This window comes from Eptesicus fuscus, chromosome 9 (genome assembly GCF_027574615.1).
Source record: "Eptesicus fuscus isolate TK198812 chromosome 9, DD_ASM_mEF_20220401, whole genome shotgun sequence".
Lineage (NCBI taxonomy): Eukaryota > Metazoa > Chordata > Mammalia > Chiroptera > Vespertilionidae > Eptesicus > Eptesicus fuscus.
The window spans coordinates 17,560,079-17,580,846 of record NC_072481.1 but is presented as its reverse complement, the minus strand read 5'-3'; the positions used below and the strand labels follow the sequence as shown (position 1 = coordinate 17,580,846).

The window sequence follows — 20,768 nt, the reverse complement described above, 5'->3', positions numbered from 1 at the left end:
TAGAAATTTGAGTTCAGTTTCTCTGCCATAGAATTGGGTAGGGTGACCTCTCCTGAGCCCCAAACTGAAGAGGCATCCTGGTTTGGGCAAAGCCTGCCCTTCTGGACTTCTAGAGAAAGTTGTGCTCATCCTGAGCCCGAAGAAGGGACGGGGAAAGGCCTGTCTGTGCTGGGGCCTGTCTGTCTTAGTTGTTGGTATCCCTTGTCCTGGTGTTTTCACCATTGCATAGAGGAAACCAGGCTCACTTAGCATCATCCTGTCCTGTGCCCAGCATAGCCCTTGCGGGTCCTGAAGGTTTCACGGCTTCAGGGGGTGTGGCTGTTCCTCCCAGGGAACACCAGCACACGCACTTCCCCCTTGCCCTGCTTTGGTTCTCTGTCTCCTGAGGTTGGCCTGCAATGGGCCCCTGCTTTTCACTCCCATTCAGTTTGGCCCCATGACCCCTCTCTTCACATCCTCATAGATCTCTTGAGTGAGCAGCTCAAAGGCTGTGCTCTTGGCTGAAGTCTCGACATAGTGAGCACCCAAAGAAGAGGCAGCCAGCTTCTCCCCTTCTTCTAGCACCACCTGTCACTCAACCACCAGGTCACTCTGTGACCTACCACCAGGAAGAGGATGCCGAAGGGTTTCACTTTCTCCACAATCTCCTGATGCCATGTTCTGTTGGTGATATCAAACAGCAAAAGGCCTCCCGCCAAGTTTTGATAGTAGGAGCCAGTCACTGACCTCGGTAGCCAGAAGGATTCCAGAATTGAATCCTCCTTTGATGACAGAAGGGGATGGGGAATTCGGCAGTTTAATGGAAAGAGCTGGGGTAGAGCCAAGAGACCTCAATTCTCGATCAGCTGTGTGACAGGTAAGTGAGTAGCTTCACCTGAGTTCTGTCCCATCTGCATGTGGAAGGACCTTGTTCATTCAACAAGCATTTGTGAGCTGGGCCCGGGCCTGGCAGTGGGTTACTGTGATGAGTAAAATAAAAACGCAGGGAGCAATCCTGTGATTGGATAAATATAAAACGCTCTGTGGCCCTAACTGGTTTGGCTCAGTGGATAGAGCGTCGGCCTGTGGACTGAAGGTCCCGGGTTCAATTCCAGTCAAGGGCATGTGCCTTGGTTGCGGACACATCCCCAATGGGAGGTGTGCAGGAGGTGGCTGATCGATGATTCTCTCCCATCGATGTTTCTAACTCTCTATCCCTCTCCCTTCCACTCTAAAAAAAATAAAATAAAATATATATATTTTTAAAAACTCACTGTGATGGGCTGCAAAGGAGAAGTTCACAGGGCCGGGGGAGGAGGTCTGACCAGTTGAGCCATAATCTTTTTTTTTTTCCCTCACCTGAGGATATTTTTCCATTGATTTTTAGAGAGAGTGAAAGAGTGAGGCAAAGACAGAGAAAAATATTGATGTGAGAGAAACACATCAATTGGTTGCCTCCTGCAGCACCTGCCTGTAACCAAGGGACGTGCCCTTGACTGGAATTGAACTGGGGGGCGGGGTTCGGTCCGCAAGCCAACACTCTCTCCGCTGAACCCAAGGATCCCTCGTGGCATGTGTGCCATCCCTGAGGCATGTGGTGGGCCAGGTCATGGTGCGCCTTGTCGGCCCCAGCAAAGGGAGGCTTGACCCAAAAACTAACATTGAAGGATTTTAAGCAGGAGCGTGACATGGTCAGCTTTGCATTTTGAAAAGATCACTGGCCAGGCAGTGGAGAACAGACAGACTGGAGGAGGAAGAGAGAGAGAAACTGTAAAAGCAGAAATTCATCAGAAGGCTGCTGCCTGGATTGAAGTGGAGGTAGGTGGTAAAGTGGAGAGAGGGATACATTTGAAAAGTTGAAGTGGTGCCGAAACCGGTTTGGCTCAGTGGATAGAGTGTTGGTCTGTGGACTGAAAGGTCCCAGGTTCGATTCCAGTCAAGGGCATGTACCTTGGTTTCGGGCACATCCCCGGTAGGGGGCGTGCAGGAGGCAGCTGATTGATGTTTCTCTCTCATCGATGTTTCTAGCTCTCTATCCCTCTCCCTTCCTCTCTGTAAAAAAATCAATAAAAATATATTTTAAAAAATAATAATAAGAGAAGTTGAAGTGGTGCCCTCACATGCCTGGGGGGTGACAGGATGTGAGGGTTTAGGAGAGGGTGTCACCCAGTGAGCTGTAAGGGATTCTCTGACTTGGAGTGTCCATCTCTGGTGCAGTTCCGCCCCCACCTGGGCATGAGGCCCTCTACCCCCTAAGCCAAGTAACCTCACCGGGTCGCTGCAGGGTTGATGATAAGCAACTAGCAAAAGAAGTAGCTCACAGTGTGGGAGCCCCTCCCAGTGGTAGGGGTTCATATAATCACTTAATCCTCACAACAACTCTGTGAGATAAAAGCTATTATTATCCCCTCTTTACAGAAGGGAAACCTGACATTTCTGGGGGGAGGCAGCGGGGACAATGGGCATTTTCTCTGCCTTGGAGGTAGACCCTGCCCTGGGTGGGTCGGGCTTCCTGCTGGCTCTTCAATACTGGGCCAGGATTTTGAGAGGGAATGGCCGTTTTTTTTCTTCCTCTCCTTCTCCAGGGATGTGGGACTTTGTTTTGAGCACCTGACAGACAAATCCCTACCTCCATCCCCAGGATTAGCTGCTTAGCCCCCAAGCAAGCTCCAGTTTAGACCTGTATCCTGGGAGGGGAAGCTCCCGGAGATTAAAAACCACACCAAGGTAAGGGCACTCCCTGCTGCTTCACTTCCTTCTAGCCGCTAGATCTCCGATAGATTCCTAGGAAAAGCCCAGCTCGTACTTCCTCCGGGCTCTCCCTTGTACTTACTGGCTGCTGCTTTTTAAATTTTTATTGATTGATTGATTGATTCTTTTTAGAGAGGAAGGGAGAGGGATAGATAGAAACATCGATGAGAGGAAACTATCAATTGGCTGCCTTCTGCATGTCCCCTATTGGGTATCAGGCCCGCAACTGAGCATGTGCCCTGACCGGGAACCAAACCTATGACCTCTTGGTTCATGGATCAATGCTCAACCACTGAGCCACACCAGCTGGACCTTACTGGCTTCTTAACCTCTCTGGGCCTCATTCTCCATATCAGTAAAATGGAAAATTAAAGTAACTACCTTATACATTACACTAGGAGCCCAGTGCACGAATTTGTGCACCTTGAAAGGAACTGTGGGCTGTGAGGCTGCAGTGGACACAGGGGCGGGTTGAGGACCATCCTCTGCACCCCTGCCCAGCCCCTCCCACCATGGCCCCTGGTCCCCTGTCTGCTGGCAGCGCCTCTCTCACCGCCACCGCTCCCACACGCTGACGGCACCAGCCCCACTTGCACCCGCTGATGGCGCAGAGCGATTGGGGCCGGCACCAGCAGTAGGTATGAGCAGGGCTGGAGCCGTCAGTGGGTGCGAGCGGTGGCTGCTGCCCCAATCACCCCTCAGGAGCAGGGGGAGTTGGAGAAGCCGTCAGGGGCGATGGGGGTTGGCAGCAGCCGCTCGCACCTGCTGATGGTGCCAAGCGATCTGGACCTGCACCAGGCACCAGCAGTGGGTGCGAGTGGTGGCTCTGGCCCCAGCAGCGGGTGCAAGCAGGGCCAGTGCCGGCAGCAGGTGCGAGTGCTGGGTGGGACAGCAGTGTGTGGGAGCAAAGAATTTTCAGTAACCACCAGAGGCTCACCCCGATGACAGCGACCTGCGCCCCGCCTTGGTCTGGTGCCCCCGCTCACCTGCTCCACCATCCTGATGCCCACCATGTTCCACACGCGCCCCTGGTGGTCAGCACACGTCATGGCAACCGGTTGTTTGGTTGTTCTGCCGTTCAGTCTATTTGCATATTAGGGTTTTATATATAGATAGATAAGAAGTGCTCAGCCCTGGCTGGGTAGCTCAGTTTTAGAGCATCATCTCGATACACCAGGTTGCAGGTTTGATCCCTGGTCAGGACACATACAAGAAGCAACCAATGAATGCATAAATAAGTAGAACAACGAATCAACATTCCCCTCTCTCTCTTAAGTCAATGAATAAAAGTAAAAAAATAAAATAAATGCTCAGTCAGTGCTGTTCCTTCTGCCCAGATCTCTCGGCTCTTTGCTCCTTCTCCTCCAGGTTTCAGCTCAAAGGTCATCTCAGAGAAGCCCTCTCCAACCACCTGCTCTAAAGGACCCACTCACTCTGTCCCACCTCCCTTATCTGTGATCTTTATGGCACCACAACTAGAAATAGTTTGGTTCACTTATTTACTCATTTTTTTTCCTCTCTCTTCCATTAGAATGTCAGCCCCAGGAGGCAATTCTGTATCCCCAGAGCCCAGAACAGAGCAGATGTTCATTTTTAAAAATCTGATGAAGGAATAATAATATGCTCTAAAGCAAATCTTTTCCCTCTTCTGGCCCAAACTTTCCCATCTGTGAAATGGAGATAATTGTGTCAGTCTTGCAAGATTGTCATAAGGATGAGTGAAGACTTTTTTGGAAGAGGAGGCCGGGAGAAAGCAGTGCACAGGGAGACACCACCTGTCCCAGTTGCCATGGGGAGGAAGCTAAGAAACTCATCCTGATTGAAAACCTCCCAAGAACCCTGGGATGGAGGGAATGTCAGTCACCTGTTACTGAGAAAGAATCTGAGGCTCAAAGAGGTGCAGTAACTGGCTCCAGGTCACAAAATTAAGTAGTCAGTGCTCTTTTTGCTGTGGCAACTGTCCATGCCCTTCCCGTGCTCACTGGCCCAATGACATCCTCAAGACACCCCCTCGACACCTGTTGAGATTCTTCCCAACACAAGCACCTTCTCCTCCGTGAAGCCATCTTTGATTGCTCTAGGTCCAGTGGTCGGCAAACTCATTAGTCAACAGAGCCAAATATCAACAGTACAACGATTGAAATTTCTTTTGAGAGGCAAATTTTTTAAACTTCTTCTAATGCCACTTCTTCAAAATAGACTCGCCCAGGCCGTGGTATTTTGTGGAAGAGCCACACTCAAGGGGCCAAAGAGCTGCATGTGGCTCACCAGCCGCAGTTTGCTGACCATGGTCCTATCCTATATAATAAAATGCTAATATGCAAATTGACCAAATGACAGAACCACTGGTCTCTATGACATGCACTGACCACCAAGGAACAGATGCTCAACACAGGAGCTGCCCCTGGTGGTCAGTGCACTCCCACGGGGGAGTGCCGCTCAGCCAGAAGTCAGGATCACTGCTGGCGAGCGCAGTGGCAGTGGCAGTGGCAGGAGCCTCTCCCACCTCTGTGGCAGCGCTAAGGATGTCCGACTGACGGCTTGAAGCGGGCCTAAGCCATCAGTCGGACATCCTCTGAGGGCTCCCGGACTGCGAGAGGGCGCAGGCTGGGCTGAGGGACCCCCCACCAAGTGCATGAATTTTGTGCACCCAGCCTCTAGTGAGTGATAAAGCGAGGTTTTTTTTAAAATATATTTTTATTGTTTTTTTACAGAGAAGAAGGGAGAGGGATAGAGAGCTAGAAACATCGATGAGAGAGAAAAACAGCTGCCTCCTGCACACCCACTACCAGGGATGTGCCCGCAACCAATGTACCTGCCCTTGACCGGAATCGAACCTGGAACCTTTCAGTCCGCAGACCGACGCTCTATCCACTGAGACAAACCGGTTTCGGCTAAAGCTAGGTTTGACCTTCAGAGTTGTTCAGCATTGGGACAAGAGGGCCTGGCCTTTGAATACCCTGCCCCCATTAGATCCTCATTGGATGTGGGCTGCCCCTGAGGGGTAGGGAGTTCCCAGAGAGTGTCTTCCTCATTCCACAGCACTCCCAGCAGCTGGAGGGCATGGGGTGGGGATAAGGGTGAGGAGGAGACTATGGGTTCTTCAACACTACCTCCCAGATCCAGACCCAGTCCCTGGCCTTGGACCAAGGGCACTGGGCTGCAACAACCACACCTTCTTTCCATGCCCAGACTCATCCAAGCCTGAGGACCTAAGGAGGCTCTGAGCCAGGCTCCCCCTGAAATTCCCTGCACTCATCCTCACCTGTGTGGCCGTGTACAGACTCAGCGTCTCAGCGTCTCAGCCCGGAATGCTGCTGGAAATGGCCACATCCCAGCCAAGAGGAGCGGTGATGACAGTTCTTTTCACTTAGTTCTCAGCAAGTGGCAGGTTCTGGCTGAGCATATCCCATCCATTGTCTCATTCATGCACCTCCCCACCCCCCACGCCCTTGAGGCAGGGTGTTTTATGAGGAAGAGGCTCAACAGGAAGCTGTACACCTGCCTCTAGAACTTGCTTTTATCGATTGATTTTAGAGAGAGAGGAAGGGAGAGACATTGATTTATTGCTCCACTATTTGTGCATTCTTTGGCCGAGACTTGTATACGATCTAGCGGACAACCTTGGCGTATTGGGATGACACTAACCGACTGAGCTCCCTGGCCAGAGCCTAGACCTTTCTGGTGCAAAGGGGCTGAGCTCTAAGATCCAAAATCCAGGAGCCATGACTATGCCAGGAAATTGTTTATATGAACCCTTTGGGTATATTCCGCCATTTGCCCTTTGGAGAGACAGTCTCCATCCCATCAGCACGTCTGAGGTTGGCACTGTTTTAACCCTTTTCCTCCCAGAGTCAACACTGGCACGGGCCTGCATGCCGCTTCCTGCTGGGGAGCCTGGGAATTGGAGGCTTGTTGATGAGCCGAATGCCCCCCCAGTCCTCCTCCAACTTGATGTCCCCCTGCTGCAGGGCCTGCTGGATGGCGTTGGCAAGAGTCTGGAAAGCTAGGTCCACATTGCAGTTACTTCTGGCTGAGGTTTCCATGAAGGCCATGCCCAGGGAGGCAGCCAGCTCCTCTGCCTCCTGGGCCGAGACACAGCGGCTGCTCTCCAGGTCACTCTTGTGGCCCAGGAGCAGGAAGATTGCCCTGTCGGGGCCCTGAGTGGCCATGACCTCCTGGTGCCAGTCTGGAATGTGTTCAAAGGACTTCCTGTTTGTCATGTCGAAAACCAGCAGGACACCCACCACATTCCGGTAAAAAGACCTGGTGATGCACCTGATGGGATCGAGGAGAAAGGAGTAAATTGGGAGAGCCTGATACCTTCAAGACACCCCAGAGGCAAGAGCTCCCCTGCATCCACTGACTGCCTCCCCTTCCCCTCTCCCCCCATTACAGCTCATTTCACACTGCCTGTCTCTTTGATGCACATCCTCTCCTGACCACTGCTCCATCCCTGGAGGAGGCCCGATGTTTGCCTGCCCGAAAGTCCGCTTCCCCCTTCTCAGCCTGGCAAACTCCCACGCATCCGTCAAGGCCAACGCAAACCTCTCCTCCTTTCCCATCTCCGGGACCTCGCTCTCTGTGCTCCTGTGGGCTCCCTGGGCACCCACATCACTCATCCCTCCAGGTGTCAGTGTGGGGTCCTTCCCCCATCCCAAGGCCTGAACTTCCTGGCGGTGTGGGGGGGAGGCGCCACAGGTCTCCAGCACCTGGCTGGGGCTTGGCCCGCCAGCGGCATGTGTAGGTTGCATGACTCCAAAGGGAAGGACTGGAGACCCACACCTCTAATTGGGCCTCTGAGGCTGACCCCTCGGAGGGGTCCCCTTAGCCAGGTGGAGTGATCCCCAAACCCCAGGTCCCTCCCCTTCGTGTCCCTCCCCCGCCCACTCGCACCCACAGCCCCCCCACCCATCCCGCACCTGAAGCGCTCCTGGCCCGCGGTGTCCCAGAGCTGCAGCTTGACCCGCGGCCCGGCCGGCAGCCGCAGCGCGCGGCCGTAGAACTCGACGCCCACCGTGGGCGCCGCCTCCGGCTCCGGCCCGGGCTCCAGCGTCCCGGCCGCGCCCTCCACGAAGCGTCGCAGCAGCGAGGTCTTACCCACCGTCGCGTCCCCCAGCACCACGATCCGAAACTGGTAGCGGCAGCCCTCCGCCTCCATGGCCCGAGCCTCGCCTCCACCCTGTCCCGCGGGCATCGTCCCGCCCCGCCCCGCCCAGGGGGCCCCGCCCCCGCCCCCCGGGCTCTGAGCGACCCGTCACCCTGAGGGGGAGGACTGTGGAGCCCGGGGTGTTATCAGCCCTGGAGCCCTGACTCCCAGGAAACTGGCCGGTGAAGACACCTGGGCAAGTCACTGACTCTGCGAGCCTCAGTTTTCTCCTCTGTAAAACGGGGCTGAGAGTAAGCCCGCTTCACAGGATGAAAAGGACGGGGAGGAGAACTGGGGAGGAGCGATAATCCCGATAATCCAGCGTGCTCTGCCCTGCGACTGCCGCGCTCATTCATTCATGGAGCTGTTGGGATGGTTTCTCTCTCCGGCCCCGGCCTCCGAAGTCCCCAGTGGGCCGGCCCCTGCTGCTGGACCTGGAGACTCCACTGAGGAAGAGGACGGGTTATAGGTGCTGCCTTCCTGTCCCGAGGGGGACGCCCGGGCCTTTCTGGAGCCCCGCTGATCCTGACCTGGGGCCTCCTGCTCACTGTTCGGGTTCAATGTTCAACAGCCCCCGCTGCTTCCTCCTGCTGGGACCTCGGCCCGGCAGAGGATGTGACGGGTCTGGAAACGAGGCAGAAGACAGACAACTGTGATTCCACAGGGAGTCGTGGACGAAAAGGGGCCACATGCTAACCTGACTGACTCAGGGAAGGTCTGCATGGAGGCTTTGCAAGGAAGGAATGGTCTGGAATTAAACTTTTTAAAAATATATTTTATTGATTTTTTTTACAGAGAGGAAGGGAGAGGGATAGAGAGTTAGAAACCTCAATGAGAGAGAAACATCGATCAGCTGCCTCCTGCACCACCCCCCACTGGGGATGTGCCCGCAACCAAGGTACATGCCCTTGACTGGAATCGAACCTGGGACCCTTCAGTCCGCAGGCTGACGCTCTATCCACTGAGCCAAACTGGTTAGGGCTGGAATTAAACTTTTAAAAATATTTTTATTTATTTATTTTAGAGAGAAAGGGTGAGGGAGAGAGAGATAGAAACATCAATGATGAGAGACCATTATTGATCAGCTGCTTCCTGTACGTAGACCCCACACTGGGATCCAGCCCGAAACTGGGGGCATATGCCTCGACTGGGAATCAAACTATTAGGGGCAAAAATAGAATACTGGGGACTAGCTATAGTTATAAGAACCAGCGAGGGCTGAATGTTTTGTATGTTAATACGGTGCAGTGGGCCTGTGGACTGGACAGCTAACATTAATAAGGCCAGATGGGCTGTTCCGTGTCCTTTCTGGGCAGCAACCCTTTGTGAGGGTCAGAGTGTGCCCATTTTAATATATTTTATTAATTTTTTTACAGAGAGAAAAAGGGAGAGGGATAGAGAGTTAGAAACATCGATGAGAGAGAAACATCGATCAGCTGCGTCCTGCACACTCCCTACTGGGTATGTGCTCGCAACCAGGGTACATGCCCTTGACCAGAATCGAACCTGGGACCCCTGAGTCCGCAGGCCAACGCTCTATCCACTGAGCCAAACTGGTCAGTGCGAGTGTGCCCATTTTAGAGTGAAGTTCAGATGTGTGGCTTGTTTCAAGTCACAGCAGAGCTAGGACTCACATCTGAGTTTGTCTCACTATGTGTAACCCCCTCGATATGCCACTAAAGGAGGCAGCAAAGTAAGTCCTAAGAGGACCAAGTGGTCAGGTCCCACCTGGGTTAGGGGCAAGGGTAAGGCAGGCACATCTGCTTCCAAGATCCACTCCACCCTTTGCAGCCTGACCTTCTGGCAACCCAGGGCATCAAGGCTGGAGTTCTGGCTGGTCCCACACAAGTGGATTTTACCAGTTTATCTTGTTGTGGCAAATTGGTGGGCTGGGGGAAAGTACTGACTGTTGCCACCATCACATCGTTGTATTTCCTCCTCACCCCGCCTGTGAGCAGATGTTGTTATCCTGCCCGTTTTTACAAATGAGGAAACTGAGGCTCAGAGGAGTTAAATAACCACAGCCCAAGGCCACTCTGCAAGGAAGACAGACTAGCTCCCAAGTCTACCCAAGGCCAAGGCCATGTTTGCTGTTTCTGCTTCTGGCTAGACAGGTTGGGGATCTGAGAAGGCCCACGTTTTCTTCTGGCTAATTCTAAACAAGTCAGTGAGGAACCATCTTGTCAGGTCTCTCAGGATTCCTGGCTGTGGGTCACCTCCGCAGCAGAGCCTGAAGGAGCCTGTCTCTGTTTGCCCCCTCCCTCCAGGAGCAGGAGGGAAAGCTGAAGCCCTAGGAACCAGGAGGCGCCTCAGGAAGGTGTGTGGGTTGGAGGGATCCTCTCCACTGACTCTGCCCAAGTGAGTCTGCCCCGCTCCCACCTGCCTCACCCATTCCTCCATCAGAATGTTCTTCCCACCTCGCTCTATTAGGTGCCCGAGCCCCTTCTTCACCTCCCACTGGTGCTCTGCGCTCCAGCCATGCCGAGCATCTTTCCTCAGGCCTCAGGTTAGATGCCCTCAGAAGCCCCTCGGTGACTGGCCAATAAGGTCACATGTCATTTTGTCCATGGTGATGTCTGTCTCCCTCCTAGGCTCGAGTCCCTTGGGGCAGGAACAATGGTTATATCCTCAGTGCTTGACACAAAGTAGAAACTCGGTAAATATTTATGGTTGAATGAATGAATGAAAGTGGCTAAGTGCTATTCACTCATTCATTGATTCAGTCAGTCAGATACCACAACAGAGTAGGACTCAAGGAGGTCCAGGGTCAGAGAAGACCTCTCGGGGAGGTGATGCTGAAACTGGGTCTCTAAGGTCAATGGCAGCTGGGAGGTCAGAGCAGAAGGGAGCTGAGCAAGGGCAGGGAGGTATGAAAAAGCTTGAAATGCAGTTTGAACCCAGTCTTCCCAGAAGACTTTATGGTCAGCACATGTGGGCAGTGCACTGTCAGCATCAGGCTCCTTGAACTTCCTCTCCCTGTGGGCTGGGGTCATGTGCCTGCCTGACTGCAATCCAGATGTCAGCTGACCTGAGGGCAAGTTGAATCCCCTCCCCATCCCTGCTCCCCCTTCTGCTAAGTGAAGCAAATCACAGTGCCCACCTCCCAGGTAGTTCAGGAAGAACTGTGTAACCTAACAGGTAAATTTATGCATATTTGCATTAGACAGATCTGGGTTTAAGTCTCAATGTGGCCTTGGTCAAGTTTTATTAATTCATTAATTCATTCACTTAGTAATTATTTCAATAAGTCCTAGCTGTCTCATATACTAGGCATTTATACTGCAGTGACAATAAAGAGACACAATTCCCGTTCTTGGGGAGCTCACACTGTAATTGGGAAGACAGAAAATAAATACATAGATAACGTGATGACAGGGAGCAGTAAGTGCTATAAATAACAAACAGGGCAATGGCTTGAAGGGTGAGAGCATGCTGCATCAAAATAGGATGATCTGGTTGAGCCGGCGTGGCTCAGTGGTTGAGTGTCGACCTATGAACCAGGAGCCCAGTCAGGGCACATGCCCGGGTTGCAGGCTCCATCAGTGTGGGGCATGCAAGGAGGCAGTTGATGAATGTTTCTCTCTCATAATTGATGTTTCTCTCCCTCTCTCCCTCTCCCTTCCTCTCTGAAATCAATAAAAATATTCTATCTAATAAAGAGGGAATATGCTAATTGACCATCACTCCGTCACAAAGATGGATGCATCCACAGCTGAGGCCAAGTTCCCATAAGGAGCCTTAATGAGCAATCAGCAGGGACCTGAGGCTATGCCCACCCCCACTGTTGTGAGGCTTGACAGGGGACCTCAGGCCGTGACCCCCACCTGGCAGGGTTTGACAGGGGACCTCAAGGTGCGCTTCCTGTCCTGGTGCTGGGCTAGGGGACCTCAGGCTGCTCCCCCCGCCCCAGGGCCAGGCTGGGGGACCTCAGGCTGCTCCCCACCAGGTGGGGCTTGACAGGGGACCTCAGGCTGTGTTCCCCCCGCTCCAGCACCAGGCCAGGGAACCTGAGGCTGCGCGCCCCTGCCTGGCTGGGCTTGACAAGGGACCTCAAGGTGCACCCTCAATGCTGGGTCAGGGGAACTCAGGCCGCACCCCCACCCAGCAGGGCTTAACGGGGGACCTCAGGCCATGCCCCGCACCTGGTGGGGCTTGATGGAGGACCTCAAGGCACGCCCCCCATCCCAGTCTGGGCTGGGGAAACTCAGGCCACACCCCCCCGTCCTGGCACTGGACCAGGGGACCTGAGGCTATGCCACCTGCCCACCAGGGCTTGACAAGGGTGGGACTGGCTGGGTCTGGATCTAGCCCAATGAGGGGGGGGCCAGCCGGGTCTGGGTCTCACGCGATTTTAAGGTGCATGTGGGTGGGTGGGGAGTTGACTCTGGGTCCCGTGGTGAGCCCCAGACTCTGATAGGAGGAAGGTTTTCATATACATTTTGCTAATTTTCTTTCATCTCTGACACTTCTATTATAGAGAAAGGGCAAAAAGCAATAGTAAATTATTTCCTCTAATTAATCCCCTTTTAATGTGCAGGAATTTCTTGCACCGGGTCACTAGTATTTTAAAAAACGGTGGTCTGGCCCTCGCTGATTTGGCTGAGTGGACAGAGTGTTGGCCTATGGACTGAAGGGTCCTGGATTTGATTCCAGTCAGGGGCACATGCCTGGGTTGTGGGCTCGATCTCCAGTGTGGGATGTACAGGAGGCAGCTGATCAGTGATTCTCTCTCATCATTGATGTTTCTCTCCCTCTCCCTTCCTCTCTGAAATCAATAAAAATATTTTTTTAAAAAACAGGGTGGTCTGAGGTGACATCTGAACAGAAATCAGGGGAAGTGAGAGGGTGAGGGAGTAATGAGGCTGTCTGTGAAGTCCAGGGAGGATCGTTCCAGGCAGGAAGAACAGCAAGAGCAAAGGCCCTGAAGTGGAAGCAGGCAAAGCGTACTCCAGCCCTCGCTGGTTTGGCTCAGTGGATAGAGTGTCGGCTTGTGGATTGAAGGGTCCTGGATTCAATTCCAGCCCAGGCACGTATCCCAGTCCTGGTCAGGGTGCATGAGGGAAGCAACCAATCGATGTGTCTCTCTCTCTCATTGATATATCTCTCTGACTCTCCCTCTCCCTTCCACTCTCTCTAAAAATAAGTGGAAAGCCCTGGCCAGTTTGGCTCAGTGGATAGAGCATTGGTCTGCAGACTGAAGGGTCTCAGGTAAAATTCCAGTCAAGGGCATATGCCTAGGTTGCTGGCTTGATCTCCAGTAGGGGGTGTACAGGGGGCAGCCCATTGTTGATTCTCTCATCATTGATGTTTCTCTCTCTCCCTTCCTCTCTGAAATCAATATATCTACAATAATAAAAGTGTAATATGCTAATGAGACCAGACGTCCTTCTGGACAACCTTCCAGACAAAGCAAGGGAAGCTGGCGCCGGCAGCCGGGGGAAGGAAGGTCTACTCTTGCACGTAATTCGTGCACCGGGCCTCTAGTTTATAAAAAAAAAAAGGGAAAAATATCCTCAGGTGAAGGTAAAAGAAAAGAAAAGAAAGAAAAGAAAAAAAAAGAGTACTCCAAGAGCTGAGAGACTGGGAAGAGGGAACAGAAAGGGGGAAGTAAGTGGTGGGCGATGATGACAGAGAGAAGGAGGAGGCAAATCCTAAGTGGCTTCAGAGGCCAGTCTGGGGACGTCAGCTTTTGTGTCTAATGTGTTCAGAGGTCAGTGATCTGGAGGCAGGCAAATTACATGATCTAAGTGTTTTCTTGCTGTCCCATCCGTGTGGCTTGAACCAAGAGTCACCAGTTCAATTCGCAGTTGCGGGCACATCCCCAGGTTGCAGGCTTGATCCCCAGTGGGGGCGATGCAGAAGGCAGCCGATCAATGATTTTCATCATTGATGTTTCTATCTTTCTCTTCCTCTCCCTTCCTCTCTGAAATCAATAAAAAATATATTTAAAAATAGGTTATCTTGCTTACATTTATTTATTTATTTATTTATTTATTTATTTATTTTTGTTAATCCTCACCTGAGGATGTTTTTCCATTGATTTTCATTTTTTAATATATTTTATTGATTTTTTTTACAGAGAGGAAGAGAGAGGGATAGAGAGTTAGAAAGGGATAGAGAGGTAGAAACATCAATGAGAGAGAAACATCGATCAGCTGCCTCCTGCACACCCCTACCTGGGGATGTGCCTGCAACCAGATGTACTTTCAACAATAAAGATAAATTTAAAAAAATTTTTAAAGAGAAACATGCATCAGCTTCCTCCTACATGCCCCCCCCCCCCGTCCCCCCTTCCTGGGGATCAAGCCTAAAACCCAAGCACATGCCCTGACCAGGAATTGAACTGGTGACCTTTTGGTGGGTTTATGGGATGACACCCAACCAACTGAGTCACACTGGCCAGGGCCCCATATAGTTTTTAAATTCTTCTCTCCTGACCCCCACGCTCTATCCGCTGAGCCAAACCAGTCAGGGCAAGAGAGAATTATTGATTGGCTGCCTCCTGCATGCCCAACACTGGGGATTGAACTCGAAACCCCAGCATGTGTCCTGACCGCCTGGTTCATAGTTCAACACTCAATCACTGAGCCATGCTGGATGGCCAAAGTTTGTTCCTTTCTATAACTGGGTAGTATTCCATTGCACTAACATACCACAATTTGTTTATCCGATCCCCTGTTGAAGGACATTTGGGTTGTTTCCAGTCTTTGGGTATCCTACATAATAAAAAGGTAATATGCAAATTGCATCACTCCGCTATGCCCACGATTGGGCCGGCTGGAGGCGCGGGGGGCGGGACTCAGGGTGGCCGATTGGTTGGCGGTAGGGTAGGAGTGGGGGGGGGCGGGGCAGGGACTCGCGAGTCCCCGACCCCCGCTCCTCCCACCGGCTGCTTAGGCCTTTGCTGCGGAAGGACCCACGGGGCCTGCGGAAGACGCTGGTGGCCAATTGCGTGGCTGCTGGCACCAGTTTTCCACCAGCAGCAGTTTTCCTCTGGCCACCCGCTGATCGGAGCACCTCCTGATCGGAGTTCCTCTTGGGGTGGCCGATCCTGCTGGCGGGAGGCGCTCTGATCGGCGGGTGGCCAGAGGAAAACTGCTGCTGGCGGAAAACTGGTGCCGGCAGCCAGGCGAAGGAAAAGTCTATTGCACGAAACTTCGTGCAACGGGCTCCTAGTTACAAATAAAATTGCTGTGAACATTTATATTCAAGTCTTTGGGTAGATGTGTCGTTTAATTTCTCTTGGGAAATACCTTGCAGTGCAATGGTTGGGTAATATGGTAGGTGCATGTTTTACTTTATTAGAAACTGACAAACTGTTTTCCAAAGTGGTTGTACTATTTTACAATCCCGAACATTTATGAGAGTTCCAGTTGCTCTACCTTCTGGTCATCACTTGATTTGTCATTTTATTTAATTTTTAGCCATTCCAGTGGGTTTGTAGTGTTACCTCATTAGAGCTTTAATTTATATTTCCCTAATGACTGATGATGTTGAGCGTCATCCATGTGTTTATTTGTTTTTTTTAAATATATTTTATTGATTTTTCACAGAGAGGAAGGGAGAGGGATAGAGAGCTAGAAACATCGATGAGAGAGAAACATCGACCAGCTGCCTCCTGCACGCCCCCCACCAGGGATGTGCCCGCAGCCAATGTACATGCCCTCGACCGGAATAGAACCTGGGACCTTCCAGTCCGCAGACCGACGCTCTATGCACTGAGCCAAACCGGTTTCGGCCATCCATGTGTTTATTTGCCATCTGTTTATCTTCTTTGGTGAGATGTCTTTCAAATTTTGTGGCCATTTTAAAAATTTGAGTTGTTTGGCTTTTTAGTGTCGAGTTTTAAGAGTTCTCTTGCTTTTTATTTACTTAATACTGTCATTTGAAGATCAAGATTTTAAAATTTTGATGGAATGTATAGAATGCAATGCTCAACCACTGAGTCACATCGGCCGGGCAAAACAGTGATTCTTGAGGCATCTGTAAGACGGAGAATACAGGACTTGCTGATGTATTGGATGTGAGATGCTAGAGAAAGAGGAGTCCAGGGTCATTCCAAGGGCTCACTGAGAAAGGGACGAGGTTTGGAGGGGGGAGTCTGCGTTCTGAGAAGCCTGTTTATTAGACATCCCAGTGTAGATGTCAAGGAAGCAGCAGGATAGTAAGGCCTGGAGCTCAGGACAAAAGTGGGGCTGGAGAAACACATTTGAAATCATCAGGAAGCTTCCTCCCCTCTTAGTCTGTTGCCTTCTCCATAAATTGGGAAAAACTTAAGTACCTACTTTGTAAAGTACATGTATGGATAAAAATTAATGACTAGATTAAGCCCAGAATAGTCGCTTAATTCTTTTTTTAAAAAAACTTAATATATTTTTTGACTTCAGAGAGGGAGAGGTAGAAATTGAACCCAGGACCCTTCAGTCCGCAGGCCAACACTAGTCTAACCAGAGCCACAGCAGCTAGGAAAAGATGCTTAATTCTTCACAGCTACTATTTGTTTGTATATTGATGCTTATTCATTCAAAGGACAAACTATGCAAAGGACACAGTGATTATGACTGTGGTCTCTGGAGTGGGCTCCCGGATTCCAGTCCTTAATTCACTTGCTAGCTGTGTGATACAGTCCTGTTTCCTCATCTATAAAAAGGCATAATTATAATATCTATACATAGGGTTATGAAAAGTCGCTGAGACAACTGAGTATAGTTACTTAGTAAGCACTCAGAGAAATTACTTATCTACTAGAGGCCCGGTACATGAAATTTGTTACATGGGTGCGGTCCTTAGGCCTGGCTGGTGATCGAAGCAGGAGCATCTGGCGTGGAAGGGCAGGTCCCAGCTGACCGCTGGGCCCTGGGCAGCACCTGGGCCCCATATGCCCCCCTCTGCAAGAGTCACTGGGCCCCACCCAGCTCCCTCAGTGCACCTGGGAGCCCGGCATCTGCCATACCCATCAGGACTGCCAGCACTGCATTGCCAATGCCCACCATGTTCCATGCCGCCCCCTGGTGGCCAGCACACGTCATAGTGAGCAGTGGAACTTGGGTTGAGGGGACCATTTGCATACAGGTATTAGGCTTTTATTATATAGGATTAGCGGAAGAGACAAGCCTTGAACAAATAATGCTTTCATCATATGAGCAATCAATTACCTCTTCTTTTTCTTTAAAAAATATATTTCATTGATTTCAGAGAGGAAAGGAAGGGAGAGAGATTGCGAGAGAACATTGATCGGCTGCCTCCTGCACGCCCCCTACAGGAGACCGAGCCTGAAACCCAGGCATGCGCCCTCCACCGGAACAGAACCCAGGACCCTTCAGTCCATAGGCTCTATCCACTGAGCCAAACCAGCCAGGGCTCTATCACCTCTCCGTAAGACGCCCCCTCCCGACTCCCCTCCCAGACCTCCCAGAGCCGCTCCCCGCAGCCCACCCAGGCGCTGCTCCTCCTGCAGCCCACGGCGGTCCTAGCGGAGCCTTCCTCTCCCCAGCTCCGGAAATCTTCCCAGACTGAACTCGAGGGCACGGAGAGTTTGATTCATTTGTAGGCCCAGCGCCCGGGGCAGGGCGCTCAGCGAGTGAACGACGGCGAACGCGCCTCCTCGGCCTCTGACTGTACCACTTACCGGTTCCTCCATCCCCTCCGGAAAGGCCTCCGCGCCTCACGCTCCTCGGGCGGGGAGCCGACGCCCCGCCCCGAAGGCCGTCGGACTCTAACTCCCAGCGGTCCGCGCGGCGCGCTGCTCCACACGTCAGGCGCAGCCGCAGCCGCGAGAGGCGGGGCCTATATATACTCCCGCCCGGCACCCGGCCGTCCTTTCTCCGACCGCCGCGCTCCGGGTGGGTTGTGCTGTAGGGAGCTCCCCTGCTGCCACCCACGTCCGTCCTCCACTCCCCCACCCTTCGCTCTTAGTCCCGTCGCCTGCGGCCCCGCACTCACCTGCGCTGCCCCCCGAGGCTGCAGGATGTTCAGTGCGGACTGGAGGAGCCGGGCCTTCCCGCCTGCTCGGCCGGGGTCCCTCAGGGCACGTAGGCCGCATGCGCAGGGAGAGGGGCCGAGGCCCGTGCAAGACGCCCCCTTCTCCCGCCGGAGTCCGCGCGGCTCTGCGCCCCGGTGTGACAGGTGAGGAGCGCGGGCAGGCCGCCGGGCGCGCGGCAGTCCTGAGCCTGAAGTGATTTAATTTGGGGGAGGCCGCGTGGCGTCAGCCAGACTTTGAATTGAACCAGCATCTGCTGGGTGACCTTGGGCAAGGGACTTCACCTTCATTACATGGCTGCACCACACACGGTACGGAGGTCACATGTTCTGGAGGGTGGGTTATAGAGTCATGCACGTTCTCAGTGGTAAGTAGGACCTACAAGGGCGGCTGTTCCTTCTGGCCCCGGAACGGTGAGTGTCAGGAGGCGGTAATGATGCACAGGACCCAGTGGCCTGGGGGCTGAGCAGCGGCTGGGTTGTCCTGTGCGACACAGTGGCCCTTATCGAAGCTGCAGCTGCTTCCACGTAGCTGCTGCGGTCAAAAAGGAGCCCAGAGTGACAGTTTTCCTTGACGGTCGCCGTTCTGTTTGCTGTAACCGATCTGCAACATTTCAGGAAAAGACAACGTTGACATGTCTCCAGAGGCCAGCAGAAATGTTGATAGTGCAGCGATTTCCGACCGGTGTGGAAAGAATTTTTAAAACAATGCAATACCTGGCTAGTCAGGGGCACTGGTCTCTTTACCCTAAGATGGTAGTCTGTACCATGAGATGGAAAGGTTGAATATTGCTGTGATAGGGACTTGCATATAGAATTAACAGAGTAAGGCTTTTGAGAAGTAGCTTGTTGAGGCCAACCCAGCTAGTATGGGGGCGCAAATGGGAATGGTTTAGACATCAATATGGGGAAATCCAGTGGCAAGCGGCACAGATCTAGGCCATGCTTTCGATCATTGCCCTCAAAAGTTTAAGGCCTTAGTACCAGGATCAAAGAAAGGCCAGTTAAACCTTTATGATTCTGCAGACCAAGAAAGATCATTCAGGACAATTTCTGTTCTCGTCTTAGCTGTGCCAGATGAAGATTGCAGGATGGTTCGAGTTGATTCTGCTGGGTGAGCACTCTGGAGCCATGACAGTGATGGACACAACCACTGCAGGACCTGGTAGGTTTCTTGTGGAGACTTAACCCTTTGCACTCGCTTGCTTTTTTCTCGAGCTGCTACCGATGCTAACCGTGTCGAATCACACTCGACATCCGAGTGCAAAAGGTTAATTTGAGAGCTGCCTGGTGGGTCAGTGCATGTTCCCAAGGGCTGTGGCTGGTTGTAGCCATAGGCTCTCCAACTGCATGCAAGAGCAACCTGGAGAGACTTTGACAGCTCAGGTGAGCATAATACCTGCAGCTGCCACTCGCCTTTCCTATATCTCCAGACCTGGGCTTGGGTCCATGCAGGTGGATGTATTGAATCAACTTTTTGATTTAGAGCTCTCCCACTTTTTTCTTGTAGATTGCCTCCATGTTTCCTGGCAGCGTCTGATAATGACATAGCTGAGGATACCAGCTTGTTGCTGCTCCTATGTTTTAGAATAAGGTAAAGTTAGATGTTGAAAACAACCTGACCCTCCGGTTCCCTTTCCCATCGGATCTGAACACCGATCTTGGTGGTCGTAGAGGAGGAAAAGTAACAGTGAAGCTGGCCTCACAGTGCTTGTAGTCTGTGGGCTGGTTTCAAACAAGGTTGAATTTGCTTTGAACTTGTTTCATCCTTTCCTGTAAAATGAGATAAAGGGAGGATGGATGGATGTGAATCTGGGCAGTTGGTGTACTGTCTTAAAAGTATCATCCTTTTTTTTTAGATCTGTAACCAGTAAGCTGTCTTCATTTATAATTAAGGATCTACAGAACTGGGTAAGTTGAACAGCTACCTGACATCATTTACATGTGGCCTGCCTTGTGTGCTATATTTATTATAGCTGCTCATGGCCAGGGAACAGAAATAAGTGTTTACAGAATGGTTTGGTCTGTTAGGTTTGCCCACCCCAAAGCTCAAGAGCACATTCTGCTCTGAGAGTAGAGTGTAGCAGAGGAAACAGCCCTGTATTTGGGGCAGCAAGAACTGATTGCTGTGAAGATCCTCATTTGGGGTGACAAACCACAATCTTACCCCCTCTCCTCCAGGAGAGGGGAAGGTAGATTGGGTATAAACAAGTCGTGCCGTCTAGTTGGGGATTTTTTTTTTAGGGTGACTGGTCTGGGATGAAACCTAATCTGAGTGGACATCTATGGATGATAAATGCGGATATGGGACTGAGACCAGTTCTTAAGAAAGGGCCTGGGTGGCATTGATTAATTGGGGTAGTACTAACACACTGGCTTATACTTCCTTCACAGGAGAGCTCTACAGTAAGGCAAGCTACAAGACAAGTTTGAGACTGTTCTGCTTAAAATCTCCTGGCTCCTCCACGCTCCAAGGCCTGCTGGTTTTTGAAATAGGCCTTTCTTTGCCCACCCCTTATTGTGGGGCTGGTTCCTTATCCACCCTGCCCTGCAGCATGGATTGTCTTGTGCGCTACATTCCCTTAATAAATTCTTGATGTAATGAAGTTGTCGGCTTCTTTCTTTGGGCTCAGCCCCAGGAAATTTTCCTAACAGGTTATTTTAGGTGGAAACTGGACTGGTCGGTTTTTTGAATGCTGGTATATAAATAACCAAAAAGACCTTGGAAGTAGGTCATTTTCTTTGTCACACACAATTCTGGGTGTTTTTTTTTCCTATCTAAACATTAAAGACCCAAGTTAATTCATAGCCTCGGTCTTTATGTAAAAAAGTCTGACCTCTCGGAAAGGCCAATATGATCAGTTCCATAATTGCAATTAGATATTCTCCTTTGCTGAGCCAAAGATTGGAT

General features: G+C 51.7%; 1 protein-coding gene, 1 long non-coding RNA gene, 3 other non-coding genes and 1 pseudogene across 9 annotated transcripts; 5 read left to right on the top strand and 1 right to left on the bottom strand.

The window, feature by feature from the left end:
* Positions 1–6,460: 6,460 nt before the first annotated feature.
* On the bottom strand, positions 6,461–17,704 carry RAB42 (RAB42, member RAS oncogene family). 2 transcript variants are annotated; one of them, XM_028155189.2, is made up of 2 exons: positions 17,508–17,704; positions 6,461–7,008 (listed from the first exon to the last, which is right to left on the bottom strand). In XM_028155189.2, exon 2 carries the CDS (start codon positions 6,951–6,953, stop codon positions 6,585–6,587), a length of 369 nt encoding a protein of 122 aa, XP_028010990.2. In that variant the 5' UTR covers positions 6,954–7,008; positions 17,508–17,704; the 3' UTR covers positions 6,461–6,584. The 2 variants fall into 2 exon arrangements, with proteins under 2 accessions (XP_028010990.2, XP_008146207.3); XM_008147985.3 differs by lacking the exon at positions 17,508–17,704 and adding an exon at positions 7,653–7,909.
* LOC114233903 (uncharacterized) lies at positions 17,694–20,463 on the top strand. Of its 4 annotated transcripts, none has more exons than XR_008557135.1 (5): positions 17,694–18,004; positions 18,926–19,022; positions 19,368–19,451; positions 19,717–19,768; positions 20,252–20,463. It is a non-coding gene; the product is annotated as an uncharacterized LOC114233903 (long non-coding RNA). The 4 variants fall into 4 exon arrangements; XR_008557137.1 differs by having other exon boundaries at positions 17,705–17,721; XR_008557136.1 differs by lacking the exon at positions 17,694–18,004 and adding an exon at positions 18,090–18,169.
* LOC114233981 (small nucleolar RNA SNORA16B/SNORA16A family) lies at positions 18,353–18,487 on the top strand. Its single transcript, XR_003620184.2, has one exon. It is a non-coding gene; the product is annotated as a small nucleolar RNA SNORA16B/SNORA16A family (small nucleolar RNA).
* On the top strand, positions 19,156–19,286 carry LOC114233983 (small nucleolar RNA SNORA44). Its single transcript, XR_003620186.1, has one exon. It is a non-coding gene; the product is annotated as a small nucleolar RNA SNORA44 (small nucleolar RNA).
* On the top strand, positions 19,479–19,598 carry LOC114233986 (small nucleolar RNA SNORA61; annotated as a pseudogene).
* Positions 20,106–20,179, top strand: LOC114233992 (small nucleolar RNA SNORD99). Its single transcript, XR_003620192.1, has one exon. It is a non-coding gene; the product is annotated as a small nucleolar RNA SNORD99 (small nucleolar RNA).
* Positions 20,464–20,768: the final 305 nt, after the last annotated feature.